At 49.7% G+C, this 25,733-nt stretch overlaps 1 protein-coding gene across 2 annotated transcripts; it reads right to left on the bottom strand.

The window, feature by feature from the left end:
• Positions 1-9,601: 9,601 nt before the first annotated feature.
• Positions 9,602-25,651, bottom strand: TRUB2 (TruB pseudouridine synthase family member 2). Of its 2 annotated transcripts, XR_011465971.1 has the most exons (9): positions 25,484-25,651; positions 24,620-24,751; positions 20,844-20,918; positions 19,641-19,702; positions 18,242-18,323; positions 16,370-16,442; positions 15,377-15,513; positions 13,409-14,576; positions 9,602-11,442 (listed from the first exon to the last, which is right to left on the bottom strand). XR_011465971.1 is itself a non-coding variant. In XM_005908467.3 (8 exons), the coding sequence occupies exons 1-8, from the start codon at positions 25,590-25,592 to the stop codon at positions 14,251-14,253; spliced, it is 996 nt and encodes a 331-aa protein (XP_005908529.2). In that variant the 5' UTR covers positions 25,593-25,651; the 3' UTR covers positions 9,602-14,250. The 2 variants fall into 2 exon arrangements, 1 of the variants encoding a protein (XP_005908529.2); XM_005908467.3 differs by having other exon boundaries at positions 9,602-14,576.
• Positions 25,652-25,733: the final 82 nt, after the last annotated feature.

Genomic DNA, 25,733 nt, shown 5'->3' with positions numbered 1-25,733 from the left:
CCAGGGAATTCCCCCTGTCTCTTTGCAAATTATAGATCTCTAACAATTATGTGTTTGTTTTCTTTTTTTTTTTTTAAGACTGTATTTTGTTTGTTTGTCTTTGGCTGCACTGGGTCTTTGTTGCTGCCCATGGGTTTTCTCCAGTTGCAGTGGCTGGGCTTCGCGTCGCGGTGGCTTCTCTTGTTGCAGAGCACGGGCTCTAGGCACATGGGCTCAGTAGTTGCAGTACACGGGCTGTTTCCCCAGGGCTTGTGGGATCTTCCTGGGTGAAGGATCGAACCCGTGTCCCCTGAGTTAGCAGGAGGATTCTCAACCACTGGATCACCAGGGAAGTCCTGTGTGCCTGTTTTCTGATGCCCTGAGTTGTATTTCTTCCGGAAGGCAATATAAGGCACTAAGGTAGGTTCCAAGTTCCCCAGTTGAGAAGGACTACACTGCCAGTCCTCCAGAGACTTCTGCATTTGGGGCCAATTTTAAAGGCACCCTTGGCTTGGAAAGTATAACCCAGGTCCCTTTGTGTGAGGTCAGCACTCCCAGGTGTCATGGTGGGAAGAGGCCTCAAGGGGGCAGTGTCTACTCAGAGATATGCCCAACTGCCAGGGATGCTGCCTCTAGAAGGGCCCTGGCTGGGAAGGTCCTACCAAGCCACTGGCCGCAGATCCTCAGAGTGCCCCACAGAGAAGAGGGGGTTCTCTGTGGCAGCACCCCCCCGCCCCGAGTCTGAAGTGATCCCAACTGTCATCCCAGGCAGTAGGGAGCCAACTGGTGGTGGAATGCGGACAGTGACGGGTGCCATTGTTCAGGACGTGCCCAGATGGTGCTAGGGAATAGGCTGCAAAGGACAATTGACGCTGTGAGTGTGGAAATGTTGTTTGATCATCTCCAGTGTAAACCTTACCCCAAAACATTTGTCATTTGACATGTCCACTGGAGTTCAAAACACTAACAAAGGGCAATCTGTATTTTCATCCCTGAGGGCTGAAAGGAGTCATTTCCAGGCAGCCTGACCTCACCAATGCAGTGTCACCAAACAGTAGGACACTTTGGGGAGGGGAGGAAGGCCAGATTGGGGCCCTCCTCTATGGGAGAATGGAGCCTGTGGGGCCCCAGGCTTGATGCTTGGAGCCAGTGTGATGAAAGCGCTGGTTACCGTCAGGCATGTGGGTAGCCAATCAGGGGAAAGGTGACAACCACCACCCAAACCAGTCAGAAGCTGAAGGTTTCCCCAGAGCAGGGTTGACAGCAGTAACAACCTAACACTTCTGAAACCCTTTGGATCAGCTGGGAGATAAGAACTTGTCTCCAGCACCTCCCCACCAGACTGCCAGGAGGCAAGTGTCCCCATTTCCAAACTGAGGCTCCAGGGGGTGGAGCAACTTGCTCAAGGTCACAGACCCAAGAAGCAACCAAACTGTCTGGCTCCAAAGCCTAGCCGATGGTGGGCTGTCCTGCCTCCCAGCTGAGTCTCACCAAAGGTCACGCATTAACAGAAGGAGTCAGAACTTGAATCCAGAACTCTGAGCCTTTAAGCCCAAGGTCTTAGCCACAGATCTCTGCTGCGCTTCTTAAAAGTTGTACCTGGGACTTCCCTGCTGGCGCAGTGAATAAGAATCCACCTGCCAAAGGAGGACACACGGGTTTGATCCCTGAGCCACAACTACTAAGCCTGAGCTCTAGGGCCTGCGAGTCACACACCGAAACCTGTGTGCCTAGAGCCTGTGCTCCGCAGCAAAAGAAGCCACCGCAATGAGAAGCCCTCGTGCCAAAACTAAAGACTGTGCAAAGCGACATAGACCCAGCATGGCCATAAATAAATAAATATTAAAAAAAAAAAAAAAGAAAAGGTTATACCTGCCCAAGTGCTTCCCAGGTCGCACTTGTGGAAAAGAACCTCCCTGCCAATGCAGGAGACTTAAGAGACATGAGTTCAATCCCTGGGTCAGGAAGATCCCCTGGAGGAGGGCATGGCAACCCACTCCATTCTTCTTGCCTACAGAATCCCATGGACAGAGGAGCCTGGTGGGCTACAGTCCACAGGGTTGTAAAAAGTCGGACACAACTGAAGCAACTCAGCACACACGCACATATCTGACCAAAGATCTGACCTAGAGGCCAGGCCAGTGACCAAAAATGAACAGCCTCACTCAGCCTTGAGTTTGGTGTTGGCCCCTCTGTCCTGATTCCTCTGAGTAGGAGGTTTTGCTCCTTTCCCAGAGAAGGGGAAGAGGTGGAAGCAGTGACAGATTTCCTCTTCTTGGGCTCTAAAATCACTGCACTGCGGATGGTGACCACAGTCATGAAATTAGAAGACGATTGTTTCTTGGCAGAAAAGCTATGACAAACCTAGACAGGGTGTTAAAAAGCAAAGACATCACTTTGCCAACAACGGTCCATCTCGTCAAAGCTATGGTTTTTCCAGTGGTCACGTATGGATGTGAGAGCTGAACTATAAAGAAAGCTGAGCGCGGAAGAATTGATGCCCTCGAACTCTGGTGCTGGAGAAGACTCCTGAGAGTCCCTTGGACTACAAGGAGATCCAACCAATCTTTTTTTTTTTTTTTAATCATTTCTTTGTTATTTTTGGCCGTGCTGGGTCATCGTTACTACGCCAGCTCTTCTTTGGTTGTGGTGAGCTACTCTCTCGTTGCGGTGCACAGGCTTCTTATTGCAGTTGATTCTCTTTTTGCAGAGCACAGGTTCTACAGCATGCAGGCTTCAGCAGTTGCAGCCCATGGGCTTGATAGTTGCACTTCTTGGGCTCTAGGGCACAGGCTAAACAGTTGTGGCACACAGGCTTAGTTGCTCCGTGGCATGTGAGATCTTTCTGTCTCAGGGATTGAACTCTTGTCTCCTGAGTTGGCAGGCAGATTCTTTACTGCTAAGCCACCAGGGAAGCCCCAAACCAGTCAATCCTAAAGGAAATCAACCCTGAATGCTCACTGGGAGGACTGATACTAAAGCTGACGCTCCAGTAGTTTGGCCACCTGATGTAAACTGCCAACACATTGGAAAAGACCTTGATGCTAGGAAAGATTGAAGGCAGAAGAGGGCAACACAGGGTGAGATGGTTGGATAGCATCACCAATTCAGTGGAGGTGAACTTGGGCTAACTCTGGGAGATGGTGAGGGACAGCGAGGCCTGTCATGCTGCAGTCCATGGGGTCGCAAGTAATGGGACACAACTTAGCAACTGAACAACAATAATTTCCAAACCTCTGAGTGTCACAATTACCTGAGAGGGATTTTAAAGAAAAAGATTTGGGTCTCTAACCCCTCCTCAGGGATTGCACTTTGGCAGGCCTGGAACAGGGCTGTATTTTTTTTAACAAGCTCCCAAAGTGTTTCTGATATCTGAGCTCCCCGGTTAGTGTTCTTGGATAGTTGACAAGTTGCTTCTAACCACCAGCAATGATGTCCATCAAATGCTACCTCCAAACTGGCCATCTTCCAACTCATCTAGAGAGCCACTGGACCTTAAGAGCCAGCCCTGGATCAAAACCAGGTGAGACTGTATCTGGCTTCTCCCCAGAGGCCCAACATTAGTTAGCTCTGCTCCTGGGCTGGAGCTGACCTGCAGCTCCACCCTTCACCCTGGCACCAGCAGACCTGCCCAGCTGGTTTACCTGGGAGGAACTCGGCGGCCTGTTTTGCCATCTTAGGGCTCTTCTGGCTTCTGATTTGCTAGGGGATCAGGAAGTACTGATAGGGTTGGGGTCAGCGAAAAGAAAGCTGGGCAGCAGGGGTCAATTTGATCATGGGCTGCTTTGCAGACCCCTGAGGAGGCTAGAAGGCCCTGGGATAGCCCATCACCCAACCATCACACCTGACCACCCACCTGATGCTTGCCTCTCTTAGTCAACCTCCACCGCCCTCACTGCATGGTGAGCCAAGTTTCACCCAGAGGGGAACTTCTTGGAGTGACTAATATCGGTCCCTCTGCCTAACCAGCCCACCTCCAGATGAGTCCCATGCCTCCTGCTGAAGTGTTCAAAGCAGGGGGATCAGTCAGGGTCGGACAGGATATTGCAGAGAAATCAGGTGATGATACAGTGGTGGAAACCGGGTTTTATTTGTTTTTATTCTGTGGCCAAATAGAGCTAATGCTCAGCAGGCCATGGCACGTATAGACAGATGTGGGAGGCTGGGCCAGTGGCTGAACACCCCAGGCCTCAGTTTCTACATCTATAAAGTAGGTAAAATAATACCTGCTGTGGCCACTTCACAAGTGATCACAGATACAAAAGCTGGTTTAATGACCATAATGAAATAGGCAAATGTCAGCTCATTCTTACAATGATACATTTGTGTGTGCTAGGCATGTTCCTGGCTCCTCGGGGAAAGTAAGGTCCTTATAGTTCAAAGTGGGGCCTTAATGAGCTAACATTCTTGGTACAATAGTGGGGGGCAGGGGGGAGTGAGCTGGGAAATGTAAAAAAACTCATATCTTGAAAACTGCAGTTACCTGGATATTGATGTTTATTCATTCAACAAGTAACATTGAATGAATATGCATTCACTGTCCACAGTGATTTTAGAACCCAAGAAAATAAAATCTGCCACTGTTTTCATTTTCCCCCCATCTATTGGCCATGAAGTGATGGGACTGCATGCCATGATCTTAGTTTTTTGAATGTGGAGTTTTAAGCCAGGTTTTTCACTCTCCTCTTTCACCTTCATCAAGCAGTTCTTTAGTTCCTCTTCACTTTCTGCCATTAGGGTAGAATCATATGCATATCTGAGGTTTTTGATATTTCTCCCAGCAATCTTGATTCCAGCTTGCGATTCATCCAGCCCAGCATTTCGCATGATGTACTCTACATATAAGTTAAATAACCAGTGTAACAAAATATAAACTTGATGTACTCCTTTCCCAATTTTGAACCAGTCTGTTGTTCCATGTCTGGTTCTAACTGTTGCTTTTTGCCCTGCATACAGGTTTCTCAGGAGGCTGGTAAGGTGGTCTGGTATTCCCATCTCTTTAAGAATTCTCCACAGTTTGCTGTGAGCTTCCCCTGGAGAAGGGAAAGGCTACCCACTCCAGTATTCTAGCCTGGAGCATTCCATGTGCTGTATAGTCCATGGGGTCGCAAAGTGTCGGACATGACTGAGCAACTTTCACTACTAATACACAGTCAAAGGGTTTAGCATACTCAGTGAAGCAGAAGTAGATGTTTTTCTGGATAAGCAAAAGTCTCTTGCCTTTACTATGATCCAGCCGATGGTGGCAGTTTGATCTCTGGTTCCTCTGCCTTTTCTAAATCCAGCTTGTACACCTGGAAATTCTCTGTTAATATACTGTTGAAGCCTAGCTTGAAGGATTTTGAGCATTGCCTTGCTAGTGTGTGAAATGAGTGCAATTGCGCAGTAGTTTGAACATTCTTTGGCATTGCCCTTCTTTTGGGATTGGAATGAAAACTGGGGGGTAAAATATACATAAGGTACTTATAAAATTAACCATTTTAACCATCATTAAGTGTACAATCTAGTGGCATTAAGTATTGGGCTGGCCAAAAAGTTTGTTCAGGTTTTTCCATTCTGGAAATCCAATGCAACCCAACACATTCACACTGTTATGCAAATGCCACTACTTTCTAGTTCTATAGTTTGTTTGTTTTTGTTGCTGTTGCTGTGTGTGTGTGTGTGTGTGTGTGTGTGTGTGTGTGTGTTGGTGCCAAAACCCAGGATCAAACCAGGAACTATCTCTATAACTTTTTAAAAAAAATTTTTATGTGACTGCACCGGATCTTAATTGCAGCACACAGGATTGATTTTTCGTTTCGACATATGGGATCTAGTTCCCTGACCAGGGATTGAACCCAGACCCCCTGCACTGGGAGCATACAGGCTTAGCCACTGGACCACCCGGGAAGTCCCTCTCTATAGCTCTTTCTATCTTGCAAAACTGAAATTCTATACACATGAAACATGAACTCCCCACTTCCCAGCCCCTGGCAACCACCATTCTATCTTCTGGCCCTTTGAATGTCTGCTTTAAGTAACTCATATAAATGGAATCCAACAGTATCTGTCTTCTTGTGATGGGTTTATTTCACTTATAATATAATGATAGCCATCATTAGCATTATGTCTTTAGGGTTCATCTGTGCTGTAGCAGGTGTCACAGAGATCAAATCACCCAGTCAGTAAACAGGGCAAGTTGGGGTTCGCACCGAGGCCCCTCCACCACCAAGGTCTAAGGCTGCACCCCCTCCTCCCCATTGCACCCTAGTGGCCATTACCTCAACTGGCGACTGGCCAGCATGGAGGCCAGCGGGTTTGTCAGTGACACTGATGTTCTGGAGAGCCCACTCTGAGCATGGTAAGGACGATCTGGCACTTTCTTTGTCTTCAAAACAGTCTATGTCTTGAAAAAAGAAACTCAATCACGGAACTTAAAATTTAAAGCCCAATTCCCAGATCTCCCGTTGCTTACATTGTTGGTACAATTTAGCAACGTTGTTAAGCGCTCGAAGGTTAGAGACAGCGACTGAGGAAAATAAGGGACTTGGGGTGGTTTTCCTGGCAGACTGGGGCTACACATTGCCTGAATATTTGCCGTGACTCCAGGTTCTCTCTGCCCACCAAATCCTTCTATTGCCTTATGTACTGAGGTGCTCCTCTGTTGGGTGCCTATTTATTTACAGTCGTCATATCTTCTTCTGGGATGGATCCCTGGATCATTATGTGGTGGTCTTTGTCTCTTGTAACAGTCTTTATTTTAAAGTCTATTTTGTCTGATGTAAGTATTGGTACTTTGGCTTTCTTTTAATTTCCATCTGCATGGAATACAACACAGAGATGCAGGAGGCATGCAGGCTAAACTGATGTCTTGAGTAACTATCTGCTCAGAAATGGGGGTGGGGAGCGGCAGGGTCCTACTGAGAGACAGATGCTCTGCTAGGCAGGAGGTCACTCCCTCCCTGGCAGCTTTCCTCACCTGCGAAGTGGAGGTAATCACAGTAACTTCCATACCATGTGAGACAGTCCCTGTAAGGGTCTTAGCACAGAGCCCAGCATACCAGAAGCCCCTAGGAAGTGATGCCATCATTGTTCCTTCAGGTTCACTGGTCTGCTGATGCCAAACCTGCCCAGGCCCTGGGCTGGGCACTGCGCCCTGGAAACAAATTATAGTGATGGTATCAGTCCAGCCATTAAGAATATAATAGAGCGGCCAGCTAGTTCTTCCCATCTGTAGAAGTCACTGGTGTAAATGCCAGAGGAAATGCCCCCCGCACTGGGGCCTCTTTGAAGGAACAAACACTGGTTGTGCTGACTCTTATCCCTGTGAGGTTAAATAAGTCACATGGAACCCAGGTTCAGATCTTCCATCCTGGCCCCACAGCAGTTTCTGACTCAGAGGCAATTCTGATACAAAGGATCCAAGGCCCCAGTTGCTGAGAATGTGGAACGTTGGAACATTCACCTTGAGTGTAAAGGACCCAAGGTGATTCTTATTGACAGGCTGTCAAGCTGTCAATAAGAATTAGTCAGAGAAGGCAATGGCACCCCACTCCAGTAGAAAATCCCATGGATGGAGGAAGGAGCCTGGTAGGCTGCAGTCCATGGGGTCGCTAAGAGTCGGATACGACTGAGCGACTTCACTTTCACTTTTCACTTTCATGCGTTGGAGAAGGAAATGGCAACCCACTCCAGTGTTCTTGCCTGGAGAATCCCAGGGACGGGGGAGCCTGGTGGGCTGCCGTCTATGGGGTCGCACAGAGTCAGACACGACTGAAGTGACTTAGCAGCAATAGCAAGCTATCAGTGGGCACTGCGTTTCCACCTGGGCCACTGTGGGCCCCAAATGTATCACACACCATTTGAACTGCACTGGCAGTTTTCTTGGCTGATGAGGGTGAAAGACAAGATTGAAAAAGCTGATTTAAAACTCAACATTCAAAAAACTAATATCACGGCATCCAGTCCCATCACTTCATGGCAAATAGATGGGGAAAAAGTGAAAACAGTGGCAGATTTTCTCTTCTTGGGCTTCAAAATCACTGAGGATGGTAAATGCAGCCTTGGAAATAAAAGACGCTTGCTCCTTGGAAGAAAAATTATGAAAAACCTAGACAGTATATTAAAAAGCAGAAACATCACTTTGCAGACAAAGGTCCATATAGTCAAAACTATGGTTTTTCCAGTAGTCATGTATGGATGTGAGAGTTGGACTGTGAAGAAGGCTGAGCACCAAAGAATTGATGCTTTTGAACTGTGGTGTTGGAGAAGACTCTTGAGAGTCCCTTGGACTGCAAAGAGACCCAACCAGTCAAGCCTAAAGGAAATCAACCCTGAATATTGATTGGAAGGACTGATGCTGAAGCTGAAGCTCCAATACTTTGGCCATCTGATGTGATAAGCCAACTCACTGGGAAAGACCCTGATGCTGGGAAAGATTGAGGGCAAGAGAAGGGGGCAACAGAGGATGAGACGGTAGGATGGCATCACCAACTCACTGAACACAAGTTTGAGCAAGCTCCAGGAGATAGTGAAGGACAGGGAAGCCTGGCATGCTGCAGTCCATAGAGTCACAAAGAGTCAGACACGACTTAATGACTGAACAACTTCCAGGTTATTTCCTGAGTCAGTGGCTCACCCTGTTCAGCATTTTATTCAAAAGACTGCTCAGGCAGCCCTAGTTAACATCACCAACTTCCCTTTCCCCACTTAGCATTTAGGCTGTCTTGTTTACTGATATACTCCTGGTGCCCATACCAGCATGTGGCCAATAATATGTAGGCATCTAATGAACATTTATTGAGTAAATGTTGAATAAACCACAGACCAGCTGGTGCAGTGGTAAAGAATCTGCGTGCCAAGCAGGAGACAAGGGTTCAATCCTGGAGTTAGGAAGATCCCCTGGAGGAGATGGTAACCCTTTGCAGTATTCTTGCCTGGAGAATCCCATGGACAGAGGAGCCTGGCGGGTTACAGTCCATGGGGTCACAGAGTCAGATACGACTGAGCAGCTGAGCACTGTTACCAAACTGGATGAACCCAGGCCTTTGGGAAAGTTGCCACATCCTGGAGTCACAGTTTGTACAATGGGAAGGAACAGCCCAAGAGGAGGGGAGGGGACAGGGCTTTCCTCCCTGTGTCTCTGGGCACCCCCACGGAGTCTGGAGGAAGGAACATTTGTACCTGATGGACAGATAGGGAGAGGCCCATGTTGTCATTGCTTAGTCACTCATTTGTGTCTGGACTGAGCAACTAAACAACCCCATAGACGGCAGCCCACCAGGCTCCTCTGTCCACGGGATTCTCCAGGCAAGAATGCTGGAGTGGGCTGCCATTTCCTTCTCTAGGGGATCTTCCCAACCCAGGGATTGAACCCGTGTCTCCTGCACTGGCAGGCGGGTTCTTTACCCAGAGCCAACAGGGAGGGCCCAGAAAGGGCCACACTCTACTGCTGGATAAAAGAAGCCAATTGTGATAACTGTGTATACTGTAATCCCACTTTGTTACAAAATTAATCACTTGAGGGACTTCCCTGGCAGTCTAGCGGTTGAGACTTTGTGCTCCCAAGGCAGGGGGCATGGGTTCTATCCCTGGTTGGGGAACTAAGGTCTCTCATGTTGCACAGCCAAAGAAAACACAAAAGTAACCACTTCAGTTATTTATTCAGGTAATACGTATACACTGAGCACATATACAAGTGAAAACTCCTGTTTCCTTTCTGTACACAGTACTTCTGACACCAAATGTGGAGGCTTTTCCATACCAAGCAATTCCGTAATTCCTGATGGACAGGACTGGGTGACTTACAATAGAACTCAGTTCTGACACGGCCTGCCTGGAGTTCACTCACACCATGCAGGTCAAGGGCGCAGTCCCAGCAGACTGCCCCCACTCCGGATACTGATGACACGTCCTAGGTTGTCACCTACACGCGCTGCTGACTGAAGCTGGGGATTCTCATGACCCCCTCCTTAAGTTTGAAAGTTCGCTCAAACAGCTCACACATCTCAGAGAAACACTTATGTTCACTAGTTTATTACAGAGAATACAACTCAGGAAGGACCAAACGGTGGAGGTCCGCAGGGCAAGCAAGCCATGTGGGAGGCGTGCTGGGTTTCCAAGCCCTCTCCAGCTGCTCCCCTTCCCCAGCACCCAGATGTGTTGGCTAACTCAGCTCTCAAAACCCCATCCTTTGGGTTTTTTATGGCGCTTCTATTAAGTAGGTGGGTGTGGCTGAAAGGGGCTTGTTTTTATTTATTTGGCTGTGTTGGGTCTTAGTTCTCTGGCTCTTTGTTGCGGCCTGAGGGCTTCTCTCTAGTTGTGGCGCATAGACTTAGTTGTCCCAAGGCAAGCAGGATTCTTAGTTCTTGGACCAGGGATCGAACCAGAGTCCCTTGCACTGGAAGCAGAGTCTTAACCACTGGAAAGTGAAAGTCAGTCGTGTCTGACTCTTTGGGACCCCATGGACTATACAGTCCATGGAATTCTCCAGGACAGAATTCTGGAGTGGGTGCTGCTGCTGCTGTTACTAAGTCGTTTCAGTCATGTCCGACTCTGTGCGACCCCATAGACGGCAGCCCACCACGCTCCCCCATCCCTGGGATTCTCCAGGCAAGAACACCGGAGGGGGTAGCCTTTCCCTTTTCCAGAGGATCTTCCCAACCCAGGGATCAAACTCAGGTCTCCTGCACTGCAGGCAGATTCTGTAGTGGCCGATGCACTAGGGACGTCCTGAAGGGCTTATCATAAGAAAAGGTGCTTGCCACTTTCACCTTCTGGAGCTCCTTCAGGAACTGGGCATAAAACATACAACAGAAGATATTCAAGATGTTCTTTTCACCTTTATCGCTTAGGAAATTACAAGGGTTTTAGGAGCTCTGGCTGGGAGCTAGGGAGGAAGACCCAAAAACATACTTCTTTTTACATCACAGTATCACAATAGATACTCCATTTGTTTTTTCCCTGTGGCTACGCTGGGTCTTCGTGGCTGCACAGATTTCTCTCTAGTTACAGCGAGGGCTGCTAGTCTCCAGTTGTGGTGAGTCTAGGCTTCTTGTTGCGGTGGCTTCTCTTACTGTAGAGGACAGGCCCTAGGGCACCCGGGCTTCAGTAGCTGCAGCGTGTGGGCTCAGGAATTGTGGTACATGGGCTTAGTTGCTCTGAAGCATATGGGATCCTCCCAGGCCAGGGATCGAACCCATGACACCTGCATTGGCAGGCAGAGTCCTTACCACTGAGCCACCAGGGAAGCCCAGGCACTCAGTTCCTTAAACAAAAAGTGCCTAAGCACCTACCATGTGCCAGGCCTGGGACTTGGTTAGTAAACAACCCCACAAAAGCAGCAAGAGCTCGAGAAGAGGCAGGATGGTGTGGCGGTCAGCAACGCTGACTCCGAACAGCACAGATGTGGTCTTGGGCTCGGGACTCCCTTGTCAGGTATCCTTTGGCTTGTTATTTGTCCCCTTCATGCCTCAGTTTCCTCATCTGTAAAACAGGGATTACTATAGTCTCTGGACTTCCCTGGTGGTCCAGTGGTGAAGAATCTGCCTGCCACTACAGGGGACACAGGTTTGATCCCTGGTCCAGGAAGATTCCACACGCCATGGGGCACTAAGCCTCTGCACCGCAACTGCTGAAGCCCCCAAGCTCTAAGTCCTGACAGCCACAACTACTAAAGTCCATGCACTTAGAGCCTGCGTTCCGCAACAGAAGCTGCCGCATGAGAAGTGGTGCACCGCAATGAAGAGCAGCCCCGGCGCAGCGCAACTAAAGAAAGCCTGTGCGTAGCAATGAAGACTCAGCACACCAGAAAACAATCACTTCAGTTCAGTTGCTCAGTCGTGTCTCTTTACAACCCCATGAACTGTAGCATACCAGGCTTCCCTGTCCATGACCAACTCCCAGAGCTTGCTCAAACTCATGTCCATCAAGTCGGTGATGCCACACAACCATCTCATCCTCTGTCATCCCCTTCTCCTCCTGCCCTCAATCTTTCCCAGCATCAGGGTCTTTTCAAATATGTCAGTTCTTTGCATCAGGTGGCCAAAGTATTGGGACTTTCAGCTTCAGCATCAGTCCTTCCAATGAACATTCAGGACTGATTTCCTTTAGGATGGACTGGTTGGATCTCCTTGCAGTCCAAGGGACTCTCAAGAGTCTTCTTTAATGCCACAGTTCGAAAGCATCAATGCTTCAGGGCTCAGCTTTATTTATAGTCCAACTCTCACATCCATACATGACTACTGGAAAAACCATAGGTTTGACTAGATGGACCTTTGTTGGCAAAGTAATGTCTCTGCTTTTTAATATGCTGTCTGGGTTGGTCATAGTTTTTCTTTCAAGGAGAAAGTGTCTTTTAATTTCATGGCTGCAGTCACTATCTGCAGTGATTTTGGAGCCCAAGAATAAAAAGTCTGTCACTGTCTCCATTCCTTTAAGTAATAATTTTTTACCTGGCTGCACCAGTCTTAGTTACAGCACAGGGAAACTTCTAGCTACAGTGTGCCAACTTTTAGTTGTGGAATGTGGGATCTAGTTCCCTGACTAGGGATAGAACCTGGGGTCCCTGCATTGGGAGTGTGGAATCTTAGTCACTGGATCACCAGGGAAGTCCCCAGATACACTTCTTATATACAGTTCAGTCAAAACTTAAATTCTTATTTGGACCATGGAAGAGGAGCTGCTTGGTTAGTTACCCTGGGGCACGTGGTATCTTAGTTCACAGAGCATGGATCAAATCCACATCCCAGCTCCTCTTCCATGGTCCAGGGTCCCATGGAAGAGGCCCTGGAGGGGTCAGCTACAGTCCATGCCCCAGGGAGCCACTCTGCGCCCTGCGCCCTCACCGCTTCCCTGGGCTGGCAGCGAGGAAAGTTTTGAACAGCCCTGGTCCCCAGCGCTCCCATGGAGAAATTCTTGGGTAATGTTTATTAACCACAGCATAACACGTGCCCCAGTCAGCCACTGCTGTGGTGATAACAGGGGTAGTGGAGGGGAAGAAGGGGCCTCCCCTGACCTCAGGGGGAGTTTTCTGGTTACAGGACAGCAGGGCTCTGAGAAGCACTGGGCCAGCCCAGGTGAGTATCTAACCACCTGTTATGAGTCAAGTCATGTCCCCCCAAAATTTACATGTCAAAGTCCTAATCCCTGGGACCACAGAATACTTGTTTTCATTCGGTTAAGAATGATTTCCTTCCAGGACTTCCCTGGCAGTCCAGTGGTTAAGACTCTGTACTTCCAACAGAGGGGGTCCAAGTTTGATCCCTCTCTTGTTACGAAGCACAAGCTCAAGGAATCAGTCACTGTGGGGCTTAGCTACCCAGGGGCATGTGGTATCTTAGTTCACAGAGCAGGGATCAAATCCACGTCCCACGCACTGGTAGGCGGATTCTTAACCACCAGACCACCAAGGAAGTCCCAGGGCAGGAGTATTTTAAATGCTGATACATACCATCGAATTACTCCTGAAAGGTTACACAGTTGTGTATTCCTAGCAAGCATATTCCCAGATGGCTCTGGTGGTAAGAATCTGCCTTCCAACACAGGAGACGCTAGTTTGATCCCTGGCTTGGGAAGATCCCCTGGAGAAGGAAATGGCAACCCACTCATTTTCTTGCCTGAAGAATCCAATGGACAGAGCTAGCCTAGCGGGCTACAGTCTGTGGGTCACAGAGTCAGATATGACTGAAGCAACTTGGCACCAAGTGTATAAATCGCCCATCTTCTCACATCCTCCCCGATAATGGATGTTATCTTTTTCTTAGTTTATTTGAAAGGCAAGGAAAAGTCATCTCATTTTCATCTGAATGTCTTTCATCATTAGAGTCTGAACATCATTTCAGGTTTACTTGCCATCTGGATTGCTTTTTCAATATAAACACACAATTCACGTCATTTGATCAACTTTCTTGTCATGCTTTTCTTATTGTTTTGTAAGAACTCTTTATATATTATAAATATTATTGCTTAAACTTATAACAACTATTTTTTATCTGTCATTCATTTAGCGTCTTTTCCTCTGTACAGAGTTTTTAACTGGGCTAAGTCTGTTGATCTTTTTTTTTCCTTTGGCAACACTACACGGCTTGCAGGATCTTAGTTCCCTGACTAGGGAACTTCCTGTTAATGGTTTCTCTTACAGCTTCAGGCTTTCTGTCATGTGCAAAAAAGCCCCTCCTGCTCTCATGTTCTGCAGTTAGCAGTTCCAGCCATGAACAATTCTTATTTTTAGACACCCACTGTTCCACCAGCTCTTATTTTTAGACATCCACTGTTCCGCCAGCTGCTGGCCTGTCAATGCCCCACGTGGCTCTCTGGCCCCAAGGCAGAGCATGGCCTCTTGGAGTCCCAGGGCTGGCCTGGACCAGGGGGCTCCTGGGTGCCCAGCCAAGGCCTCAAGCTCTTCTCCAGCTCTGCTGCCACCCGGGGTGCTGCAGCCTGGATGGCATCCTGGATGTTCGGTAGGTCCCACTGGGTCCTCAGGAGGGCATCATCCAGGGTGAAAAAGCCGTCCCGTGTCCGCCGCACCTGGGCACAGACAGCGGTGCTCTTCAGCTCCAGGCCGATTTCGTGCACCAGCCTTCGCAGCTGCTTCTGTGTCTCATGCATGCACTGCACCTCTGCCAGGGACACACAGCAAGGTGGCGGTCAGGAGCACAGCCTCTGATGACACCGATCTAGGTCCACACCCCGGGAGCCCTCCTGGCTGTGTGATAACCTTAGCCAGACCCCTTCCTCCTCCAAGTGTAGCTCAGGGCAGGCCCTGAAAGTCTGTTAAGACAGGCAGAGTCTCAGGCCCCATCCAGACCTGTTCAATCAGAATCTGCCTTTTCAGAGGAACCCCCAGGTTGGGACTTTCCCTGTGGTCCAGTAGTTAGGACACCATGCTTCCACTGCAAGGAGCACGGGTTCAATCCCTGGTCAGTGAACTAAGATCTGGTAAGCCACATGGTGAAGCCAAAAAAAAAAAAGGTGGTTGTTAGGAATCATTTCTATAACACATTAAGCATCAGGAGAGTCTTGGTCAGCACTCAAGAAAGGAGCCCTTGTTAACACAAGAAAGAAAGAAGTGGTGATGGAGCAGGTGCTGAGCTGGGTGGGATCAGGGCGGAGGGGAAAGTGGTGTCTGATGCCCCACAGTGACCTGAGACACTGGGCGGCTCTGGAGAGGAGCCACTACATATAACCTCTGCTTGTTAAGGTCTGGCTTCAAAGGGGGACTTGGCAGGAGACATCTATCTGCTCTGTGAGCTGTGCGATTAGCCAAGTCCAGCTTCAGGCTGGGAAGGAAGCGGGCCCCTGCTGCCTTGACCAGCTGAGATCAGCGCTCACACACGCTGGCCTCCGCAAGGGTCTCCCACAGTGACTGCATGAACTCGGGAGCCCCGTGGTGCTGCCCCAACTTCCTGGAGCAACTTACCTAAGAGGAATTCCGGAGGCGCAAACTGGAGGCATCGGATGCCGGTGATCAGCATCGGGGACTTGTTCATGGGCCGGATCACGCCGCTAACGGCCATCTCATAGGCCTCCTGGGTCTGTAGGTCAAGGTTGGAGTACCTGGGGATCAGGAGGGGCCAGATCAGGCAGCTGACCGCCTACCCCAGCCCTGCCCCACTCATGCCTTTCCTGAAGCTCTTCATTCGCTTCCCACCTTCTCAGTTCCTCTAGCCACCTTCACAGCAGCCTCTTCCGGTGCCCTCCAATCCTGACCCGCAGGCTCTACCCCCGTTCAGTTGTACCTGCACTGACTACTTCCACCTGACTCTGCTGAGATGCTGTGGTCGCCTGGCTTTCTTCTCTGTTAGCTCATATATTCCCTACGAGCCCAACCAGGGTCTCTTGTTCCCCTTGATCTCTCCAGGGGCTGGCCCATGCCCTGGCACAAGGAAACATTTCTGCTCGCCCTGAAAGGAGTGGGCGCTTGTGCCTCGTTTGGGGCTCAGAAAGGAAGATCCATGGAATCTGCCCCAGGGAGGCAGAGCCTACAAGAGTCCTGTAGGGTTAACTTCTTACCCTTCGAGCACTGCCCTACCCCATCCCCGCCCACCCCCCACAGCACTTCCTAAAGGAAATCAACCCTGAATATTTGTTGGGAGGACTGATGCTGAAGCCGAAGCTCCAATGCTTTGGCCACCTGATGCCAAGAGCCAACTCACTGGAAAAGACCCTGATGCTGGGAAAGACTGAAGGCAGGAGGAGAGGGGGGCAACAGAGGATGAGACGTTTGGATGGCATCACTGACTCAATGGACATGAGTTTGAGCAAACTCGGGGAGATGCTGAAGGACAGGGAAGCCTGGCGTGCTGCAGTCCATGGAGTCATGAGGAGTTGGACACGGCTTAGCCACTGAACCACCACCCAGCTATTCCTTGAGGTCCCGCTTGCAGGGAGGTGTGGGCCAGGCCTCTCTTACGTCACCAGAGCCTTCTGATGGGAACCTTGGATCACAGCCAGGATACGGTCCAACTTCTCTCTGGTCACGTGGTCTGGAAAAGCCAGGCAGTGGTAAGCACACAGGTGCCCACTGAGACAGCAAACTAGAAATTTCCTTCCCACAAATCAGCCCCGTCCTTGGAACTGAGAGGGGGTCCCACGCATCCTTAGGTCCCAGGGTTCCCATGTAGGGGGGTTGAAGAGTCCTTTGAGAATCTTATGAAAGCTCTGGACACTCTTCTTAGAAATATACACATGAACTCAACGTCTGGAAGACAAATTCAAGGGATTCACAGGCTCCAGGTTAAGAACGTTTTGCTCTTGGGACTTCCCTGATTGGTCTAGTCATTAAGACTCTGCTCTCCCAATGCAGGGGGCATGGGTTTGATCCCTGGTCAGGGAGCTAAGATCCGACATGCCATGTGGCTTGGGGGGAAAAAAAACCACACCCTCCTCTCACCCCAAAAAAACCAACCAACCAAAAAAAAAAAAAATCCCACTTTCTTCTGGAAATGAGGCTCATAGTATGATATGACTTGCCTGCTCTTCTAAGCCAGGCCCCCTGAGCCCCAGTCCAGGGTTTTTCATGCCAGGCATCCCTGGAGGGAGGGTGCCACCTGTCCAAACACAGAAGTGGGTTGGCAACAAGTGGGAGAGTCTCTGCATACTGGTCCCACCGAGGGATTCTGGGGAAGGCAGCACCAAAGCCTGGGGATGCTCAAACCCGCGTGGGGCCGAGCCTGTGGGCCAGCTGGGACAGGCGCCAACTTCTGACTCCACTGGCCAGAGCTCTGGGAGCAGGTGTAGGGACTAAAGGCTGGCCAGCTGGGGAGGGCATGGACCTCTCATCCCTCCTGTCTGGTTTCATTCGTGCTGTTGTCTTATCTGGAAGCTAACAGCTTCCTCCTCCTGGCTCCTGACACTCTCTACCTGCTTCTCTTTCCTGGCACTTAGTTTTCCTGGGTTTTTACAATAGTTTTTAATGACTTAAGAATCTTCTTCCAGAAATTCAGACCAATACCAACAAACACCTCCCCTCCTCCAAATTCCAGCTTCCACTCTCCCAAAAGCGTCAACCTGGTAGCTGTCTTCAGAACATTTTGTTGGTAGTTGACACACACCTACAAGTACAAACACGTAGCATTGCTTTGCCGTGTTTTTAATCTTCTCCAGAAGACGTAGCGGTGTGTCTGCTCTCCTTGCTAGACTGTGAGATCACTGATACTGGGGACCCCATCTGATTCACCATATGTGCGCCCCACAATGACTGGCGCATGTTGATGCTCAGAAACGTGTCAAACAAGCAAATGCAACAGATCCTACAGGACAGTTTAGAACATGGGGAGAGCAAGAAATGAAAAACAAGCCACCTATCCATCTACCCATCCATCCATCCATCACCCATTCACTGATCCATCCAGCGCTTCCCACATCCCAGGCCCAGTGCCATGGGGGACCACGGGAGTGGAACTACACTATCCTGCTCTCGTGGGTGACATCCTGGTGGGAGACAGACATTAAAACCACTGATCGTCAGCTGATGACTTCTTTTTTTTTTTTTTTTTAGCCGATGACTTCTGACAGTATACCTGGTCCGAGCCTGGGGGCTGGAGAAGCTTCCCTGGGGAGGTGACATTTAAGCCAGGTGAGAAAGCGTGGGGAGGACAGGGCATTCTCGGAAAACAGAATCATGTGTCCACACCCCCAGGAGCCAGCGCTGGCTTGGTGTGTCTGCGAGTGTTTGACAGGGACCCTCACGGCCCACATCGGGGTAAAGCATAAAGAAAGCAAGTGAAAGGGCGGGAGCACCCACTCTTCCTGCCCCCCGCCCAGGACTCCCTTGGGCTCTTACCGTACGTCGTCTTCTCCACCAGCCGCCCGTCCTCACAGAAGTCATCTGTGGCTTTGCCCAGGAGGCCGCGCACGGTGTAGTCCTGGAGGATGGGGAGGCAAGGCATGTTCTAAGCCCTGCACAGAGGAAGGAGGTGTGGTCCAGCAGCTCAGGCCCCCAGGGTACTAGACTGAGGCTGGGGGTGGGGGGCGCTCGGGGAGCTCGGGCGCTCAGCCCCTGCCCAGCTGCCTCCTGGGCAAGGGCACCAGACTTTCCTGTGACAGCAAGCAGCATTGGCAGCCTGCACAGGGCGCCCAGAGCCACCCTGTGACCACCCCCAGCCTCCATGCCTCTCCACTTCCATCCAACCTGACACTGGAGCCTCCCAGGCCCCTCCCCGGCAACTGTCGGCTTCTCTCTTCCCTCCAAATACGATCTGTGTAGCTCCCTGCCTCTGCCTCAGGTAAGAGTAACGACAACGACAGTGAGGGTGACAGCGGGGACATCGACTGAGCACCCACCACGTGCGAGTGGCTGTGCTGAGCCCGTTCCACACTGCCACTGATTTAATCTTCACAGTAAGCCCGCGGAGGAGGTACTGTTTTCACTCCCATTTCAAAGATGAGGAAATGGACGCACATAGATGTTAAGTAATCCAGCCCAGGACACGGAGCTGGCTCCAACAGTGCTACAGGCTGGAGTCTTACAGTGAAGCCACTCGACTCCACAGTCTCTGCTCTTAACCACGCACACCCTGGGTCTCCTAATGTGGTATCTCTGTACACACTCGTGAAGCCAGACCCCACGGCTCAGCAGGGATGCAAGCTCCCTGACGCCAAGACGGTGGTATCCACTTCTCAGCATTGCGGAGAGAATGCAGTGGTATCAAGATCAGGCTCTGGGGTCAGACAGACCCAGGTTCAAATCCCAGCTCTGCCTCCTTAGAGGCCGTGTGAGGAAATTCCCTGGCAGTCCAATGGGTAGGACTCTGCACTTTCACCGCTGGGGCCAAGGGTTCAATCCCTGGTTGAGGAACTAAGATCCTGCAAGCCCAGTGGTGTGGCCAAAAAAATTTAAGAAATAAAGGCTGTGTGAACCAGAACAAGTGTCATCTCCTCTTTGGGGCCTCATTCTTTCATCTGTAAAATGGGTTAACAGTAGATCCCATCTCATGGGGATGCTGTAAGGCATCCATGACGGGGTCCAAACACGGCTAGGCACAGAACAGTCAGCGTGGGACAACGCCAGCTGTCACGATGATGCTGTTGTTACAGCTTCCCCTAGCACAAGACTTGCCCTGCCCCAAAATGCCGTCTGATGTCCGGGGTATCCCTTGTGGAATCCTCTCCGCTTCAGAATCCTACCAGTGACCCCCAGGGAAAGGGCGGAGGGATAAGCAGGTGGTTCCCAGCCCCCATACCTTGGTGAGGTGAGCGTTGTACATGTCAGTGAGGAGCCTGCGTCCGTGTCCCACGCCGAGCACTGAAAGGTACCCCAGCCTGATCTTACACTGGGCTCCCCCTTCCGGTTCCCCTGGGCTCTCCAACCCCCACCCCGTCTAGCGGAACACTCCCACTGCTGATGGGTGTGGCAGCCAGGGGGCAAGGAGAGCATCTTCTACTGGAAGCAAGGTAGCCTCTGGACACGTGTGTGAAAAGGCAGATTTCTGGGTCCCAGCCACATATACTGACTGACTCAAAGTGGGAGTGGGGGTGGAGGGCTAGGATCCTTAGCAAGCTCCCTGGGGATCCTGACACTCAAAAGTAAGAGACCACCAGCCCAGTCACACAGACCTATACTCCCATCTGGGGATGGTTCTCAGCATGTCCTTTAACGTCCTGGGGTCTCAGGCTCCGCATCAGCAAAATGGGGATAAAATTACTGTCTGATCCCTGTGGGTGTTGTGATGACGGAGGCAATGAGCAGGAAGGAAGCGGTGAGCACAAAGGACAGACCCAATAAGCAGGGGCATTGTGGCCACTCCCTGCCTTTCCTCGGGTCTGTTTCTCCCTCTGGCTGAAGGAAAGAATGACCCTCCATTCACTCCTGGAGAGGCTACCCCGGGAGGGGTACATGAGATCATGTCCACCCGCCTGTGTCCCAGGAAGTAGGACAAGTTGCTGTGACTATTGTGCATGGAGAACGTGGCCACCGCCTGACCCTGGGGACACAGATGGCTCATGACTCAGGGCTTTGTGTGCCCAGCGACATCTAGAGCTCTGCCAGCGGGGCCAGGGTCAGGCACTTGGCTACCCCACACAAGCAAGAGGCTTTCCCTCTCTGGTCCAGGGACTCACTCGCTACATGACCCAAGACAAATCATCTGTGCTCCTCGAGGCTAACTTTTCTTCCTAAAACCGTACGGTATCTACCAAACAACACTGTTATGGTGATTCATGTGTACAAAGGGTTTCAAACCACATGTCACAGGCAAGGGTCACTTGATAAGGGTGGACGATCAGGACATCCCTCTTCCCACCAGTTTCTTCCTAGACATCAGACTTGGGAGGGATCAGGGGAGGAAGGCAGGAGTGGGAAGTGGCAGTCAGTTGAGAAGTGGACTGGGCTCCTCAGAACTCCCCAGGCCTCTATCACTGCACCCCAGGCTCACCATACCACCTACCAAGCACCCCAGACGCCTGGGAATCCAGCCGGTGTCCCACGCCAACCTTCAGGCTGGTGAATGCGAGTCCACGAACTGGAAAGAAACAAATGAGGTCTTTATCCAATGAACCCAGCCTCCAGGATGGCTTTAGGCCCACATGGCAATCTCATTCCTAGAATGTTGCCTCATGGAGCCCAAACCAGCATCAAGCTGGACTTTCAGGCTTCCCCACCAAGGAACCTGGGGTCCCAAACCATTCATCAGTTTCCGGGGCCCAGAGAAAAGGCAACCCAAAAGGCCTGTTAAGTCTGCCTGTCACCATTCCCTCAATGAAGGGCTTTGAGTGCACTGGGCAGAACACTGGAATTAAGACTGGGGGGTTCCCTATCCAGCTCCTGTGGAAGGCAGGTTCTGGACAGTCTCCCAGTGAGAAAATGGAGGCTGCGAATTCCTGAGTCTGTGTGTTCACAGAGCCCAGAACTCACTGACTGCTCAGGAAATAACCCATTTCCCAAAAGAATGAATGACTCATCAAACTGATATAATTATGTACAGGTTTTTGTACATAAATTATACTTCAGGAAAGATGTCCAAAAAAAAAAAAAAGAATGCAGGAATGAGCTAGAAGCTTTTACATTTAAGATCAAGAGGAACCTAGGGTAACAGTACGGGGTAGTTAAGAGCCTAATGAATCCAGGCTACATGATTTAACATTAGCCAACACTGAACTTCCATCTTATCATTTGTGAAATGGGACTAGGACCCACTTCACAGGATTCAGTGAGATGGTACTTGGGAAAAGCCTAACATAGTACTTAGTACAGAGTAGGCCCTCAACACATCATACTTCCTATTGCTGTTGTTATACTGTGGACTCATTGAATATTTCTGTCCAAGGGGTTTTGGAAATGGTGGGAAATTCTTAGAGATGAGAATACCAGACCACCTTACCTACCTCCTGAGAAACCTGTACGTAGGTCAAGAAGCAACAGTTAGAACTTGACATGGAACAACAGACTGGTTCCAAATTGGGAAAGGAGTACATTAAGGCTGTATATTGTAACCCTGCTTATTTAATTTATATGCAGAGTACATCATGTGAAATGCCGGGCTGGATGAATCACAAGCTGGAATCAAGACTGCCAAGAGAAATATCAATAACCTCAGATATGCAGATGACACCATCCCCATGGCAGAAAGCAGAGAAGAATTAAAGAGCTTCTTGATGAAAGTGAAAGAGGTGAGTGAAAAAGTTGGCTTAAAACTCAACATTCAGAACACTAAGATCATGGCATCTAGTCCCACCACTTCATGGCAAATAGATGGGGAAACAATGGAAATGGTAAGAGACTTTATTTTCTTGAGCTCCAAAATCACTGCAGATGGTGACTGCAGCCATGAAATTAAAAGATGCTTGCTCGTTGGAAGAAAAGCTATGACCAACCTAGACAGCATATTAAAAAGCAGAGACATTACTTTGCCAACAAAGGTCCCTTTAGTCAAAGCTATGGTTTTTCCAGTAGTTATGTATGGATGGGAGAGTTGGACTTTAAAGAAAGCTGAGTGCCAAAGATTGATGCTTTTGAACTATGGTGTTTGAAAAGACTCTTGAAAGTCCTTTGGACTGCAAGGAGATCAAACCAATGAGTCCTAAAGGAAATCAGTCCTGAATATTCATTAGATGGACTGATGATGAAGCTGAAACTCCAATACTTTGGCTACCTGATGCGAAGGACTGACTCACTAGAAAAAACCCTGATGCTGGGTAAGATTGAAGGCAGGAGGAGAAGGGGATGACAGAGGATGAGATGGTTGGGTGGCATCACCGACTGGATGGACATGAGTTTGAAAAAGCTCTGGGAGTTGGTGATGGACAGGGAAGCCTGACCTGCTACAGTCTGTGGGGTCGCAAAGAGTTGGGCACGACTGAGCAACTGAACTGAATACTGTTGACTCACTGAATATTTCTGTCCAAGCAGTTTTAGAGGTTCCTGGCCTCTAAGCTCCTTAGCCTTCCTATAGCCTCCCAAACATATACTTTAATTATATCTAATAATGGGGGCTCATTATCGGAACTAGTTTCACCGTTGGTTAGCTTCATTGACTATAAAATGTCACTCTTCACAGACATAGAGAACAGATTTGTGGTTGTCAAAGGGGAAGGGAAGTAGGGGAATGATGAATTGCGAGTTTGGGATTAGCAGATGCAAACTATTTTATATAAAATGGGCTTCCCAGGTGGCACAGTGGGAAAGAATCCACCTGCCAATGCAGGAGACACAAGAGATTCACACTTGATCCCAGCATCCGGAAGACCCCCTGGAGAAGGAAATGGCAGCCCAGTCCAGTATTCTTGCCTGGAAAATTCCATGGACAGAGAAGCCTGGCTACAGTCCACGGGGTTGCAAAGAGTGGGACACAACTGAGCGACTGAGCGCGCGTGCACACACACACACACACACGCACACACACATACACGTAGAAAGGATAAATATACTGTGATAAACCATAATGGAAAAGAATGTGAAATAGAATGTATACATCAGATCAGATGAGATCAGTCGCTCAGTCATGTCCAACTCTTTGCAACCCCATGAATCGCAGCACGCCAGGCCTCCCTGTCCATCACCAACTCCCGGAGTTCACTGAGACTCACGTCCATCGAGTCAGTGATGCCATCCAGCCATCTCATCCTCTGTCATCCCCTTCTCCTCTTGCTCCCAATCCCTCCCAGCATCAGAGTCTTTTCCAATGAGTCAACTCTTCGCATGAGGTGGCCAAAGTACTGGAGTTTCAGCTTTAGCATCATTCCTTCCAAAGAACACCCAGGGCTGATCTCCTTTAGAATGGACTGGTTCACTTTGCTGTACAGCACAAATTGACACAATATTGTAAATCAAATATACTTCAATAAAATAAAAAAAAAATTTTTAAGTCACTCTTTCACAGGAGCTCCAAATTCTGTCCTTAAGACTTCTACCTGAGGGTCTCAACTTTTACCTGGAATCCCAGAATAATAAAGGGGTCAGCAAACTACAGTCCACAGGTCAAATCCTCAAGTTTTGCTTTTTTACGGCCCACAAATTAAAATGATAAGTGGTTTTAAAAAAATGAAAAGAATACTATTTCATGATATATGAAAAATACATGAAATTCAAATGTCAGTATCCACAAGTAAGGGGCTTCCACAGTCAGTTCAGTTCAGTCGCTCAGTCGTGTCCAACTCTTTGCGACCCCATGGACTCCAGCACGCCAGGCCTCCCTGTCCATCGCCAACTCCCGGAGTTTACTCTAACTCATGTCCATTCAGTCAGTGATGCCTGGTTTCCCTGGTGGCTCAGTGGTAAAGAATCCGGCCAATGCAGGAGATGCGGGTTCAATCCCCTTGAGAAGGATATGGCAACGCATTCCAGGATTCTTGCCTGGGAAATCCTATGAACAGAGGAGCCTGGCAGGCTACAATCCACAAGGTCCCAAATGAATCAAACTTACAGAACACAACTTAGTGACTAAACAACAACAAATCCACAGGTAAAGTGTTACTGGAACACAGCCAGGCTCATTACACACTGTCGATAGCTGCTTCTGCACTACAACGACAGAAACCTGCAAAGCCTAAAATATTGACTATCTAGCCCTTTCCAGGAAATTCTGCCAATCTCTGGTCAAATACTTCATTGCCACTGTGGTCCTACATTGGTCTGGGACAGGAGGAGTCTGGCTGGGACACACTGACTTTGGGCAGGGATTTCCCGGGGAAGCGACACCCAGCCCCTTTCCCGAATGTGCATTACCCAGCGGATGGTCGATGAGTGTGGGCACACGGGTGGCTGTGAGGGTCAGCTCCTTCTCTTCGCTGCCTTCCACGGGTCCCAACAGGAAGCGAACACGCTGTTTAGGGGCAGGAGGCTTCCCAGCATTGAGACCTGAATACACATAAAGAACATCTCATCGACTCTGTTGTAGAAGACAGCTGAAAGCCCACGGTGCAGAGAAGAGCAGAAGTTAAGAAACAGACTTGGGTTCAAATCTTGACTTTCAGTTCAGTTCAGTCACTCAGTCGTGTCCGACTCTTTGTGACCCCATGAACTGCAGCACGCCAGGCCTCCCTGTCCATCACCAACTCCCGGGTTTCATTCAAACTCCCGACCATCGAGTCGGTGATGCCATCCAGCCATATCATCCTGTGTCGTCCCCTTCTCCTCCTGCCCTCAATCCCTCCCAGCATCAGAGTCTTTTCCAATGAGTCAACTCTTGGCATGAGGTGGCCAAAGTACTGGAGTTTCAGCTTTAGCATCATTCCTTCCAAAGAAATCCCAGGGCTGATCTCCTTCAGAATGGACTGGTTGGATCTCCTTGCAGTCCAAGGGACTCTCAAGAGTTTTCTCCAACACCACAGTTCAAAAGCATCCATTCTTTGGCCCTCAGCTTTCTCGACTTCACCACTTATTAATTACTTATGACCACGGACAGTACTGAATCTCTTTACCCATCTGAACACGGGAGAAAGCGAGGTACTGTGAACCGAAGAGACAATTAGGAAATGGCTCTGCCCAGACGACTGGGTCACACGATCTTATTTTGCAACAAGGATCAGAAACTGAGATGGACTCCTGGGGAACGGGAGCGGGATCCTGGGTCTGGCTCGAGGCACTCACCTTTCAGAAGCTGCAGCTCCACGGTATCCCGTAGATGCTTCCATTTTAGCCCGGGGGGCTTGTAGACTGAGAAGAGCCCCTGCAGCCGAGCCAGGCCGGCGGACCCCATACCTGAAGCCCGCGGGACCCGAGCTCGCAGAACAGCTGAAAGCGGACGGAAGTGCTGTATGGTCCCGCCCCCAAATGTGCTATTACCAATGGGCGTCGCCATGTTTCACGGCCGGAAGAGGTTCGATTCTTATTATCCTCG

Source organism: Bos mutus, chromosome 11 (genome assembly GCF_027580195.1).
Source record: "Bos mutus isolate GX-2022 chromosome 11, NWIPB_WYAK_1.1, whole genome shotgun sequence".
NCBI lineage: Eukaryota > Metazoa > Chordata > Mammalia > Artiodactyla > Bovidae > Bos > Bos mutus.
This window is presented reverse-complemented; position numbering and strand designations above follow the sequence as displayed.